The sequence below is a fragment of the Bufo gargarizans genome, unplaced genomic scaffold, assembly GCF_014858855.1.
Source record: "Bufo gargarizans isolate SCDJY-AF-19 unplaced genomic scaffold, ASM1485885v1 original_scaffold_1485_pilon, whole genome shotgun sequence".
NCBI lineage: Eukaryota > Metazoa > Chordata > Amphibia > Anura > Bufonidae > Bufo > Bufo gargarizans.
Genome location: NW_025334381.1, coordinates 112,331 through 125,105, shown reverse-complemented (window position 1 = coordinate 125,105; position 12,775 = coordinate 112,331). Strand labels below are relative to the sequence as shown.

At 46.1% G+C, this 12,775-nt stretch overlaps 1 protein-coding gene across 1 annotated transcript in view; it reads right to left on the bottom strand.

The window, feature by feature from the left end:
* LOC122923335 (apoptosis-stimulating of p53 protein 1-like) overlaps positions 1-12,775 on the bottom strand; it is a 59,096-nt gene that overhangs the window by 15,275 nt on the left and 31,046 nt on the right. Inside the window, 5 exon segments of the mRNA XM_044274119.1 lie at positions 128-297; positions 6,381-6,561; positions 6,729-6,869; positions 7,700-7,893; positions 10,218-10,392. Of these exon segments, the coding sequence (XP_044130054.1) occupies positions 128-297; positions 6,381-6,561; positions 6,729-6,869; positions 7,700-7,893; positions 10,218-10,392 (861 nt within the window).

Genomic DNA, 12,775 nt, shown 5'->3' with positions numbered 1-12,775 from the left:
TGACAGCCCAGGCTAGGACTGGTGCTTATATTCATCCAAAGTATAGTGTCCAGGACCAAGCACTAGATTTAGAATTTTCTGATATTTATTCTTTAAATTGTATAGTAATGAAGGGTGGAAGACTCACCAACTTCTCGGTGGGTCCTACAGCGGCGGAGGGTAAGGGCTGGCTGGATATAGGTGCGGTCTTGAAGCCGGGCTCCATACTTGACTCGTTCCAGTCTGAGGAGCTGAGCGAAGGAGTCTTCACAATGGTCATTGTGCTTTGTTTCAGCGTCGGCCAGTTTGCATCGTTACCTGAAAAGTCAGGATTGTGTGAACGTGTGGGAGAAACACTACATTTTCCATGTTACAATCTTGTCCAGAATATTCAGATGATCTTACAATTACCAAAGCTAGGAAGTGATTAGTGGCCCCAAAAAATTACATCCCCATGAATTACTGTGATAATGAGGTTAAAAAAAGCTTTGTCATACGTGAAGCATTGGCGATTATGTTCTCAAAATCTACTCCATATACGTACAAGTGACACTGGTGCAGTTTAAAGGGTCCATTTACACGTCCGCAACTGTTTTGCGGTCCGCAAAACATGGACACCAGCCATGTGTGGTCTGCATTTTGCGTACCACACATGGCCGGTACTATAATAGAAATGCCTTTTCTTGTTCGTGGCTGCGGACAAGAATAGGACATGTTCTATTTTTTTTTTGAGGGCCACGGAATGGAAGTGCAGATGCGGACAGCACACTGTGTGCTGTGCGCATATTTTGCGGCCCCAATGAAAATGAACGGGTCCGCACCCGTTCCGCAAAATTGAGGAACGAATGCCGACCCATTTTGCGGACGTGTGAATGGACCCTAAAGATTTACCTATGTGACGAATGGTATGTATGATAAACATATGGACAATGTACTACAAGTTTATATTCGGTGACCTGATCGGTGAATGTAGTTGTACATTGTACACAATGAGGTCTCCCTCAGAGATGTCCATATGTCCTAATAGGGGTCATGGGTAGGGGTTGTCATGGACAGACTTGCTCGCATGGAGTGACTCCTCTTCAAACAGCTGATTGGCCGGGGGGCTGGGTGTTCGACCCCAACGATCAGATATTGATTATCTGTTCAGAGGACAGGCCATCAATAAATATCACAGCACAACCCCTTTAAGGCGACAAGGGGACACAGACTGGTTGCTACAGATTTACTACCCAATCTTCTCAGTTGTCAGGCGTCTAGTCCCTTGTGACAAGTCTGTCGGACACATCTCAGGGCTTCAGCTCAAGTACAATTTGAGTTGAGGGCAAAGAAGGGCAAGAACGGCGGGGTCCGAGTCCCGGCATCAGCTTTTCCAGGCAGCTGCCACAGTCCCCTGTGAGCTCTGCGAGCGCAGCGCTGTACATAGTATTGCAACTCAACCCCCTTCATTCACATGGGGCTGATCTGCAACTAGGCCATGTGTCTGATGTACGGCGATGTCACGTTGAGTGCCCGATCTCTTCGAACGGCCGATTGGCGGCGGTCCTGGATCCCGCCGATCATATACTAATCATCTATCCTGCGGATAGATCATCAATATCTGTTCACCGGACAACCCCTTTAACTATTACTGCCATATTCATCACAGTTTTGCGCTGTATTGTTCTTCATAGGGTGCTGTGTGCATTCCCTGAACCTGTATGCACACCAGTTCCAGTTTATAAATGGTCTTGTTAATCTTTGTGTCCCTGGTGAACGCAACAACAGAACCGCTTCTCGCTGCCCCAGTTTTCACATCAATTAATGGCAGCAGAAAGAAGGTCAAGAGGCCTATTAAAAAGATAATTAAATTGGGTTTAATTTCAATTAAGAACCAGGTCTCCAGAACAGAAACAGGAAACGCATGGGTACGGACTCTATATAGTATACCGCCATGATATCGACATCTACGGATCTAGATCACTGCCATTGGGTAGCTGTATGCACATGCCGGCAGGCCATTATAACGGTTCCACAAAATATGAGCAAAAGTTTAGGTAAGGCTCTGTTCATGCTGGCCCGGCGACTTCCTTTTTACAGGATCCATGACGGATCTGACATCACCAAGTAGAATGGGTAGGTCAGATTGTCAAAAAGCAATGGAAACCTGAAGGAAGGTAACGCAGGTATGAACTGAGCTTTACATAAGGGTAATAGGTACAAAAGACCAGTCCAACAGTGAGCAGTTGCATCTCTATACGTCTGATGTCAGGACACATGCCCGGACAACCCCTTTAAGCTCCTATGCAAGTTAAGAAGAAACTGAAATCGGCCAGCGACATGATATTATTCATAAATAGACTTTCAATGTGCGAAGGAAAGGGAGGAGAGTCTGGGCGAGACCACTACCGGCACACGTGCGGGATTTTTCTCGCTCATGTCTGTTCTCTTAAAGAGGACCTTTCACCGGATTTTATTCATTGAGATAAGTACCTGGACTTGCGGGAGTCGCAGTCTTTTTTCGGCGTCTCCTTCTCCCCTGACTGTCATGCTCTGCGCTGCGATTGGACAGCGCTACAACCAGGGGAGAAGGAGACGCCCACAGAGAAAGACTGCGTCTCCTCCCCATTGCTTCAATGCACAGTATTTGCATACTAAGCCGGGAAAATACCGGGGGGCACAGCATGGTGTAGGAGCAGCATCAGCAAGTACAGGTACTTAGGCTACTTTCACACTTGCGGCAGAGAGATCCGGCAAGCAGTTCCGTCGCTGGAACTGCCTGCCGGATCCGGCAAAACTTTTGCCAACTGATGGCATTAGTAAGACTGATCCGGATCATGATCAGTCTTAAAAATGCCTGATCAGTTAAAAAAAATGCATTGAAATGCCGGATCAGTCTTTCCGGTGTGTCATCGAGCAAAATGGATCCGGAATTTACTTTTTTCACCTTATTTTCGGTCTGCGCATGCGCAGACCGGAAGGAAGGATCCGGCATTCCGGTATTTGGAATGCCAGTTTCGGCACTAATACATTCCTATGGAACAAAATGCCGGATCCGGCATTCAGGCAAGTCTTCTGTTTTTTTCGCTGGAGATAAAACCGTAGCATGCTACGGTTTTCTCTTTTGCCTGATCAGTCAAAATGACTGAACTGAAGACATCCTGATGCATCCTGAAGGGATTACTCTCCATTTAGAATGCATGGGGATAAGCCTGATCAGTTCTTTTCCGGTATTGAGCCCCTAGGACGGAACTCTATGCCGGAAAAGAAAACCGCTAGTGTGAAAGTACCCTCATCTCAATTAATAGAATCCGGTGACAGGTGCCAGCGTTATCTATGAGCAGACTGTAATGCTCGACTAACAAATCTACTGAAAGAATTGATTATGCAGGATGTGTGTAAAATTACAGGAGTATTAGGCCTCTTTCACACGACCGTATGGCTTTTTCAGTGTTTTGCGGTCCGTTTTTCACGGATCTGTTGTTCTGTTTTTTTGTTTCCGTTGTGTTTCCGTTTCTGTTCCGTTTTTCCGCATGGCATATACAGTATACAGTAATTACATAGATAAAATTGGGCTGGGCATAACATTTTCAATAGATGGTTAAGCAAAAAACGGAACGGAAACGGAAGACATACGGATGCATTTCCGTATGTGTTCCGTTTTTTTGCGGACCCATGGAACGTGATTTGCGGGCAATAATAGGACATGTTCTATCTTTAAACGGAACGGAAATACGGAAACGGAATGTATACAGAGTACATTCAGTTTTTTTTTGTGGAACCATTGAAATGAATGGTTCCATATACGGACCGTATACGGAACGCAAAAAACAGCCAGTAAACGGGGGAAAAAAACGGTCGTGTGCAGGAGGCCTTAACGTGAGAAGATCTGGTGCGATTGGCAAGCAGACAGTAAGAATTCCTGCTGAGCAGACTCACTGTTCAGGGTGTCAGAGAGGCCAGGTGCCTGGTGGAAGACACTGTGGTCAGAAGACTGAAGACACGAAGTGGAGGATGACCGCACAGGATCCACTCCAATGTCTAAATCTGAAACCTTCCAGGGACCTGGAGATTTTTTCACATACTCATTGTCTCCCTCTAGTGGAGGACGACAGGTAGAACAAGGCGACCACCCCGTTGTCAGGAGGAAAAAAAAACACATCACGGAAAGAGGAACAAGGAAAAAAAAAAAAACACGAAGACCGAGAGGAGATACAAGACACAGGACAAGACATTAGGATGCAAAAAGAAGAGTGAGGTGAGAACAAGCACAGAAACAGTGGTAAAAGTACAAGAAATAAATAACAGCACTCGTCATGATATGGTGTCAGATCAGTAAAGAAACGTAAAGGGAAAGTATCGGACCCTGGAAGCCATCACTGCGGTTACACTGACAACCTTGTCTCTGACTACTAGAACAGAAACATAAGGGAGGGGTATGAAGGAGGACAGTCTGGCCACAATTATGGCCCTGGCGGCTCGTGTCCCTTATTCATTTCATGCTTCTTGGCTAATCTCAATGGGAAAGAGCCTACTGCTGGTGCTAGGGACCAAGACATGTATTGTGGTGCTTTTGGCGATTTTCCCCGAAATTGCCATCTATTACCTAACCAATGTCAGATCGCTGGGAGTGGGGGGGTCTCGAGCCCCCCCCCCCCTTCCCCCCCCCCCATTTCCTCTCACTCAGTGAATAGGCATTTGAATGGAGCAGTGGTCGAGAATCTGCCCTCCTGCTCCAATCAAAATCTATGGGACTGGTGAAAACCTCGTCTGCCGCCGTCAGTCCCACAGACACGGGAGCGGCAGAGCACATGTATGACCACTGCTCCATTCAAACTTCCCAGAGGAGGAATGGAAGGGGGGGGGGCTCAGGACCCTTTTTATAGTATTTAGTGGAGTCCCCAGCAATTTATCACCTATCCTTGGACAACTCCTTTAATGGATATGGCCAGCTTGTGCAGCTTGGGACGATAACATAGGACAGAACGACCCGGTTTGTAATCAATTTGCATAAAATTTTCTTTTGCAACCTTGATTTATACGGTGAAGGCTGTATTAGACTGACAGATCATCGCTATCGAGCGATTATCGTACATTTGCTCGTTCATCGGCCAATCCAGATTTTTAAACTGGTTTAGAAATAATCGTTTACCGGCGACCGATGTGAAACCACAATCTGCTGCCGGCGAGTCAGTATGAGGACGAGCAATGGCGTTAGCAATCACTACTCCCCATACTATGGAGGAGATCGCTGCATGTAATAGCACTAACGAGCAGACGATTGTCGGGAAGGAACGCTTCCCTCCCGACAATCGCTTGTGTATCGCTGTATGTAATACGTCTTCCATTCTTTAAATGGAATCTGTCACCACGATCTTGGAGCGCTAACAGCAGGGGAATGACGGGGGGGGGGCAAGAAGGAAAATAAAAAATAGCAATCCGGACTCTGTGCAGTACAATCCGGACTCTGTGCAGTACAATCCGGACTCTGTGCAGTACAATCCGGACTCTGTGCAGTACAATCCGGACTCTGTGCAGTACAATCCGGACTCTGTGCAGTACAATCCGGACTCTGTGCAGTACAATCCGGACTCTGTGCAGTACAATCCGGACTCTGTGCAGTACAATCCGGACTCTGTGCAGTACAATCCGGACTCTGTGCAGTACAATCCGGACTCTGTGCAGTACAATCCGGACTCTGTGCAGTACAATCCGGACTCTGTGCAGTACAATCCGGACTCTGTGCAGTACAATCCGGACTCTGTGCAGTACAATCCGGACTCTGTGCAGTACAATCCGGACTCTGTGCAGTACAATCCGGACTCTGTGCAGTACTACTCACGTATTACCGTACAGAACCGTGTCAACCCCAACCATGGATATTCTACTAGTCAGCGACAGGACTAACCTCTACAGAGACCTTTACTTTCCCTTTAAATAAAACATGACAATAATACACATAATAGGATGATAGTTCACATATAGATGATTGTTAATGAGCAGACGGACCACTAGGAGACGGCTCATGGATATACATAGGTGCTACTAGCAATGCGGCCGACATTATACCAGGTACCCTGCCTACACCGACAGGAAAGCTCCTGCTGTGCAAATAAAAATCGAATAATTTTCAGTTTGACTTAAAAGTGGTTGTATGGCCAATGTGGCAATAACTGGGCATGCCAGTAACAGAAGGGGTGCCAATTAGGACCCCTTTCAGATGGCCACAGTTGCTGTCACTATAGTGAATCTGACTTGTCCCTACAAAACTTAGACACCCATTGATGTCATGGGGCACCAAGTAAAGCTCCCAAATGATCACGGGGCGCCTCAACAGTGGATCCTCCACAATCAGCTCATTGTCAGGACCGCGCATGTCCATAATGGACACCCCCTTTACGTTTCTGGATGCAATGACTTACCAGACTTGGAGCGCGGCTGTGTCCCACTAGCAGCAAGTGACAGAGACTGGGGTTTGACTGGATCGGCAGGCAGCGGATAGTTCACTGTGCTTGGGATTTGGATATAAGGGCCCACCGCTGCTACTCGCCCGGACGCTGATAACGTGGACTGAGGGGATGGCCCGCCATTGATGCGATTCAGCTGTAACGTGAAGATCATAACATGTCAGTAACAGTTTATCCTGCCAGCAAAAAACTGGAAGGAAATGATAAAAGATGACACTGCTCAGTGATAAGACGCTGCGCAGTGATGAGAGAAGCCGCCTTGTTAATAATAAATCTTACGGGAATGTTTTCTTTTTGACGTGCCTCAACTTTTTTCTTGTACAGGCGCTCACGCAGTTCGTTGATCCTCTTGTCCATAATGGCCACCTCCATGTTGCGCTTGTTAAGCAGCTCCTTCTGCTGCTGGAGCTTCGAGTTCTGCTCCTGGTTGAGACGATTTCGGATCTAGAATATACATGAAACCGTCGCTGGTTATGAAGGAACCAGTCTGTTTGACAGCAACGTCGGACATGTAAGGAGCAGGTGGGAGGTGTTTGCATTTGGAACAATCATGACTATATAACATTTTCCTACTCGTCCCATGGCACCATGGTAGAGAGACCCATCAGGAAGAGACAAAAGCGCTTGTCTGGGACTTTGGTATTGGTGGCCTATCGTTAGGAAAGTTCTTCAATATCAGATCTGTGAGGGTCTGACACCAGGCACCACCACAATCAGCCGGCGACGCACATATAGTTCATTGCTTAGTATACACAGCGCCCTGTATTTTGTAGTGGCAGTGACTGGTATTGCAACCCGTCCAAGTGAACAGAACTGAGCGGTAATACAGGCACACCCGCTACATTATGTCTTGATGCTATGCCCACACACAATGAAGGAGTGCAGTGCCCAAACTGGCACCCTTCAGCCTGCTAATTAGCAGGTGTGTTGGGAGCCAGACCCCCACCAATATGATATTAAAGGGGTATTGCGGTTACAGAAAGTTATCCTCTATCCACCGGATAGGGTCTAACTATTAGATCGGTGGGGGTCCTACCACTGGGACCCTCGCCAATCAAGAGAACGGGGGCTCTGTTCCCCGAAATGGACGGAGCGCCTGGTCTAAAACACTTGCTTCTTTTTTATCGGAGTTTCGCATAAGGGATACATTTTCTGTAACTGGAATACTCCTTTAATGGCCTATTTCGAAGACAGTCCACCAGTATCATAGTCCCACAAAGCCTCTTCAAAGGTTCATGCACATGATCATAGTACCAGCTGAATGGGCCACTTACCTGCAGCTCTTGATAAAGCTTCTTCAGCTCCAGTGCGGCAGGACCTGTCATTTGTCCATAAGCCTGGAAACCATTTAACTTTCCTTTCCGCAGGTCCTCCAGCTGCTGTGTCAGCTGCTCCACCTTCAGCACAGCCGACTGCAGCTCCTGCTGCTTCTCCTGAAACACGTCACTGATGTGCTCGATTTCTGTAGCTATCGTGATAAAAACAACATTAGTAGAAATCTACATAGATATCAGAAGGACCAACTCTTTATTTATTTTATGCACTTATATAGCATTAGCATCAAGACATTAGCATCAAGATGTCCCCTCGGGGCTCACAATCTAAGTTTCCTATCAGTATGTCTTTGGTTTGTGGGAGGAAACCGGAGAACCTGGAGGAAACCCACGCCAACATAGGGAGAACATACAAACCCCATGCAGATGTTGTCCTTGGTCGGATTTGAACCTAGGACCCTGGCGCTGCAAGGCATCGGTGCTAACCACTGAGCCACCGTGCTGCTAATGTGTATGCAAAAGGGGCACTGCTGGACCTTTGCTATAGTGACAATTATACATGTGACCAGTCTGTAATAGGCATCAGCCGCCAACACTGACCAGCAGCAGATGGGTATACACGGCATCCTTGGAATTGGGAATAACACAAGATGTGTAGGACGGTCCAATATTTAATAGCAGATCCCATCAGGGTTAGTATACTGGTCATTTCACATGGGTTTTGGTGGAGTATACACTCTGGCTTCCCATACACTGAACTCTATAACCACCACAGGTTCACAATTAGTTGCAAGCAAATAATTTGAATAATTTTACTTTGAATTAGGTGACCAATTCTTAGCACCCCTACTGCAGAACCAAACCCTGCCTCCTCAAACCCATACTGCAGAAAACACTGCAATATTAAATTACCATAGAATTAAATAGGTTATCCGGGGCGTTACAAACTGATGGCCTATCCTCGGGACATGCCAGTAATATTAGATCAGTGACGGTCCAATGTCCGGCACTCTTGTGGATAGGGTTAGTAGGACCTTTCTGAGCCCAGGTGGTCATAAGAGATGTAAAGACACTATAATTTAATGTATATTGTTCTCAATACAATTCTCAACATTTAAAGGGAACCTGTCACCAGGAAATTCACTGATAAACCAGGCACAATGTCGAGAGAGAGAGAGAGAAGAGAAGAGGAGAGGAAGAGAGAGAGAGAAGAAGAAAGAGAGAGACTGACAGAGGAAGAAGGGTGCACAGAGTGGCTTGGACCCACTCCCAATGCACTGCTCACATACATATGGATTAAAGGTCCCTGGAGAATGAAGTAAAGGATCGAGAAGTGAAAGGTATTATTACATACAGCTGAGTTAAAGGCCCTTTACACGGGGTGAAAATCCCAAATATCGCTAGCAATTATCTGGCGGTGTAAATGTGCCGCCGATTACCTGATGAACAAGCAAAACGCTAATTCACTGGGTAATAAGTAACTTGTGCGCACACAAAAATTATCGTTTACCGTCAGCAGATCGCGCTGTGTAAACAGCATCTGCTGCCAGCCAACAACCAGTCAGTATGGGGACGAGCGATGGCATGTAAACGCAGCACTCTCCTCCGCTGACGAGCAAGGGAATGTTGGGCAGGAAGACAATCTGCTGTTCTGTCCTCCCATGTAAAGGGACCTTTCGTCCTACAAGACATTGTGCCTGGTTTATCAGTAAATTTCCTAGGTGTCAGACTCCCTTTAAACTGATAGACCCTTTAGACCTTAAAGTGGATTTACTACATTAAAAAAAAGCTGGATTTACACTGCCGAACCGTCAGGAATGAACGTTCATACGCTCGTTACTGATAATCTGACCGTGTAAAGCTGGCGCAAATCATCCAATGAATAAGCCAAACGCTTGTTCACCGGGTGAAACAATCTTTCCTGCAGACACCTCAATCATTGTTTCTGGGCAGTAGATTGCGCTGTGTGAACAGCGATCTGCTGCCCAGAAACAATGAATCTGTATGAGGGCGAGTGATGGCAAGTAGCCATTGCTTGTCCCCCACACAGTGGAGATGATCGCTGCATGAAAATACTGCTCTTCAATTCCACTGCCGAGCCAGGCAGTTACCAAGAAGGAACCGACCCTTCCCGATAATAGCCTGCTCCATCGCACGTCACATCAATTTTGCAGAACGTGTGCGGACCTATTCATTCTCCTCTTCGAGTCCGCAGCTCCGCAAAGGATAGAACATGTCCTATTCTTGTCCGCAGCCGCGGACAAGAATAGGCATTTCTCTAGGGGTGCCAGGGCAGGTGTGTTGCGGATCTGCAATTTGCGGGTCCGCAACACACCACGGACGTGTGAATGGAGCCTAAGAGACTTTAACCAAGTCCAACAATGCCGCATCCAGAAAAGGAGAGGGCCGTCGTTGGGGGGGGGGGGTCATAACAATTGGACCACCGTTACTTGGACAATGATGGGATTTCCTAGATGAGACAAACCTCTTAGTTGAAAGGTTACAGGTTAAAACCTACACAAGTTTCCATTCATGACTTTGCTGTAGTCCACTTGGCCTCTCATGGCCCGGATCTTCTTGAGTTTATTTTCCTGGGTCTCCACTCGCTCTTTTAGCTTCTGAAGTTTTTCCGTTTCGGAGACCGTCTGCAGCTGACGACGCTCCTGTTGCTTGAGATAACGCAAGCGCTGTTCCTGCCGGTGCGGATGAAGAAACGAAGTTTAGGACAGGAAAATGATAACAGGGAAAATAAAGCTCAACTGCGGTGGTTAAAAAACAGACAATAGAGAAGGTAAACATGGATTCCCACACATCTGTAGCTTCCTCTACTGGTAATTTCCTGAGAAATGCAGTCTTCTTCCTGAGGCAACAAAATGGCTCCCTTATGTCTCGTAAACGAAAGATAAGGAGCGGAGGGGTCCTTGGAGATAATAAACAAATGTTAACTATGATGAGCAGCAGAGAAGAGCTGCAGAGATAGGAGAGGGCGCCAATTGTGCCAGCAAACACCACTTGTACCTCTGAAAGGTCATGGAATAATCTGTCAGTGCTTCTGGCACGGCTTATTCTGCACAGCAAATCAGCCATTAAACAGAGAACCTCTGACAGCAAAGAGGACAAATACAAGCTGCGTTCTATAAAAGAATTAGTCACAACAGTCCCAACGTACAGGTCTACACTTTGTGAGTCCATAGACTGTGCATCGGACTATAATTCATACCGCTACAGACACTACTGCCTCCCTGTCTAACCATATAATTAATACTGGTACAGATAGTACTGCCTGCCTGTAAATGATGTAGGCACAAATACAACTCAGTGTCTCACCCTGTAATTCATATTGGTACAAGTAGTACTGCCTTCTTGTCTCTACCCGTAAATTTTGTAGGTACAGATAATATTGTGTCCCTGTCTCTCCCTGTAAATGATATTGATATGGATAGTACTGCCTCCATGTCTCTTCCTGCAAAATGATAGTGGTATGGATGTACCACCTCCCTGTAAATTATGTAGGCCCAGATAGTACTGCCTCCCTATCTCTTCATGTAAATTATATTGATACAGATTATACCGCTTCCCTGACTCTCTCCCAGTAAATAATATTGCTACAGATAGTACTGCCTCCATTTCTCTCTCCCAGTAAATGATATTGACACAGATAGTACTGCCTCCATGTCTCTCCCCCAGTAAATGATTTTGGCACAGATAGTACTGCCTCCATGTCTCTCCCCCAGTAAATACACTGGAACAGATAGTACTGCTTCCCTATCTCTTCCTGTAAAATGATAGTGGTATGGATGTACCGCCTCCCTGTAAATGATGTAGGCCCAGATAGTACTGCCTCCCTATCTCTTCATGTAAATTATATTGATACAGATTATACCGCTTCCCTGACTCTCTCCCAGTAAATAATATTGCTACAGATAGTACTGCCTCCATTTCTCTCTCCCAGTAAATGATATTGACACAGATAGTACTGCCTCCATGTCTCTCCCCCAGTAAATGATTTTGGCACAGATAGTACTGCCTCCATGTCTCTCCCCCAGTAAATACACTGGAACAGATAGTACTGCTTCCCTATCTCTTCCTGTAAAATGATAGTGGTATGGATGTACCGCCTCCCTGTAAATGATGTAGGCCCAGATAGTACTGCCTCCCTATCTCTTCATGTAAATTATATGGATACAGATTATACCGCTTCCCTGACTCTCTCCCAGTAAATAATATTGCTACAGATAGTACTGCCTCCATGTCTCTCTCCCAGTAAATAATATTGCTACAGATAGTACTGCCTCCATGTCTCTCTCCCAGTAAATAATATTGCTACAGATAGTACTGCCTCCATTTCTCTCTCCCAGTAAATTATTTTGGCACAGATAGTACTGCCTCCATGTCTCTCCCCCAGTAAATGATTTTGGCACAGATAGTACTGCCTCCATGTCTCTCCCCCAGTAAATTACATTGGAACAGATGGTACTGCCTCCCTATCTCTTCCTGTAAATGATATTGGTACAGATTATACCGCGTCCCTGTCTCTCTCCCTGTAAATGACATTAGTACAGATAATACTGCCTTCCCGTCTCTCCCAGAAAATAACATTGGTACAGATAGTACCCTCGTGCTCGCTATATGGATATCCTGCTGTAGTATTTTCATTTAGGTCCCTATAATCTGCAGTAGGTCTCATGATTCTGGCAGGGGCTCAGCTGGGGCATCCAGTGGTCCAGTTGTTAGTGGATCCACATAGTCACTGGACACGGATTAGTCATGAGCTTATGACTCTAAATAGGCCAGTAGTAATAGTATCAGGAACCACCTCTCATTTGGACTCACTATGCTGGATTTTCTTGGTTCAGCAAGTCGTCAGCATCTAATGAACTTAAAATATCTGGAAATAATGTCTGACGTGAAACCTTCATGTAATTCTGAAGGTTATTACAAACAACCCAATTACCGGCAGCAGGCTCTTAATATTAAAAATGCTGCCGCCATCCAATTATCATGCAAATTGCCGTTGTGTATATCTAAATTACAGGGTTCAGGGTACACACGTCAGCAAATTTCACCTTGTGTCAA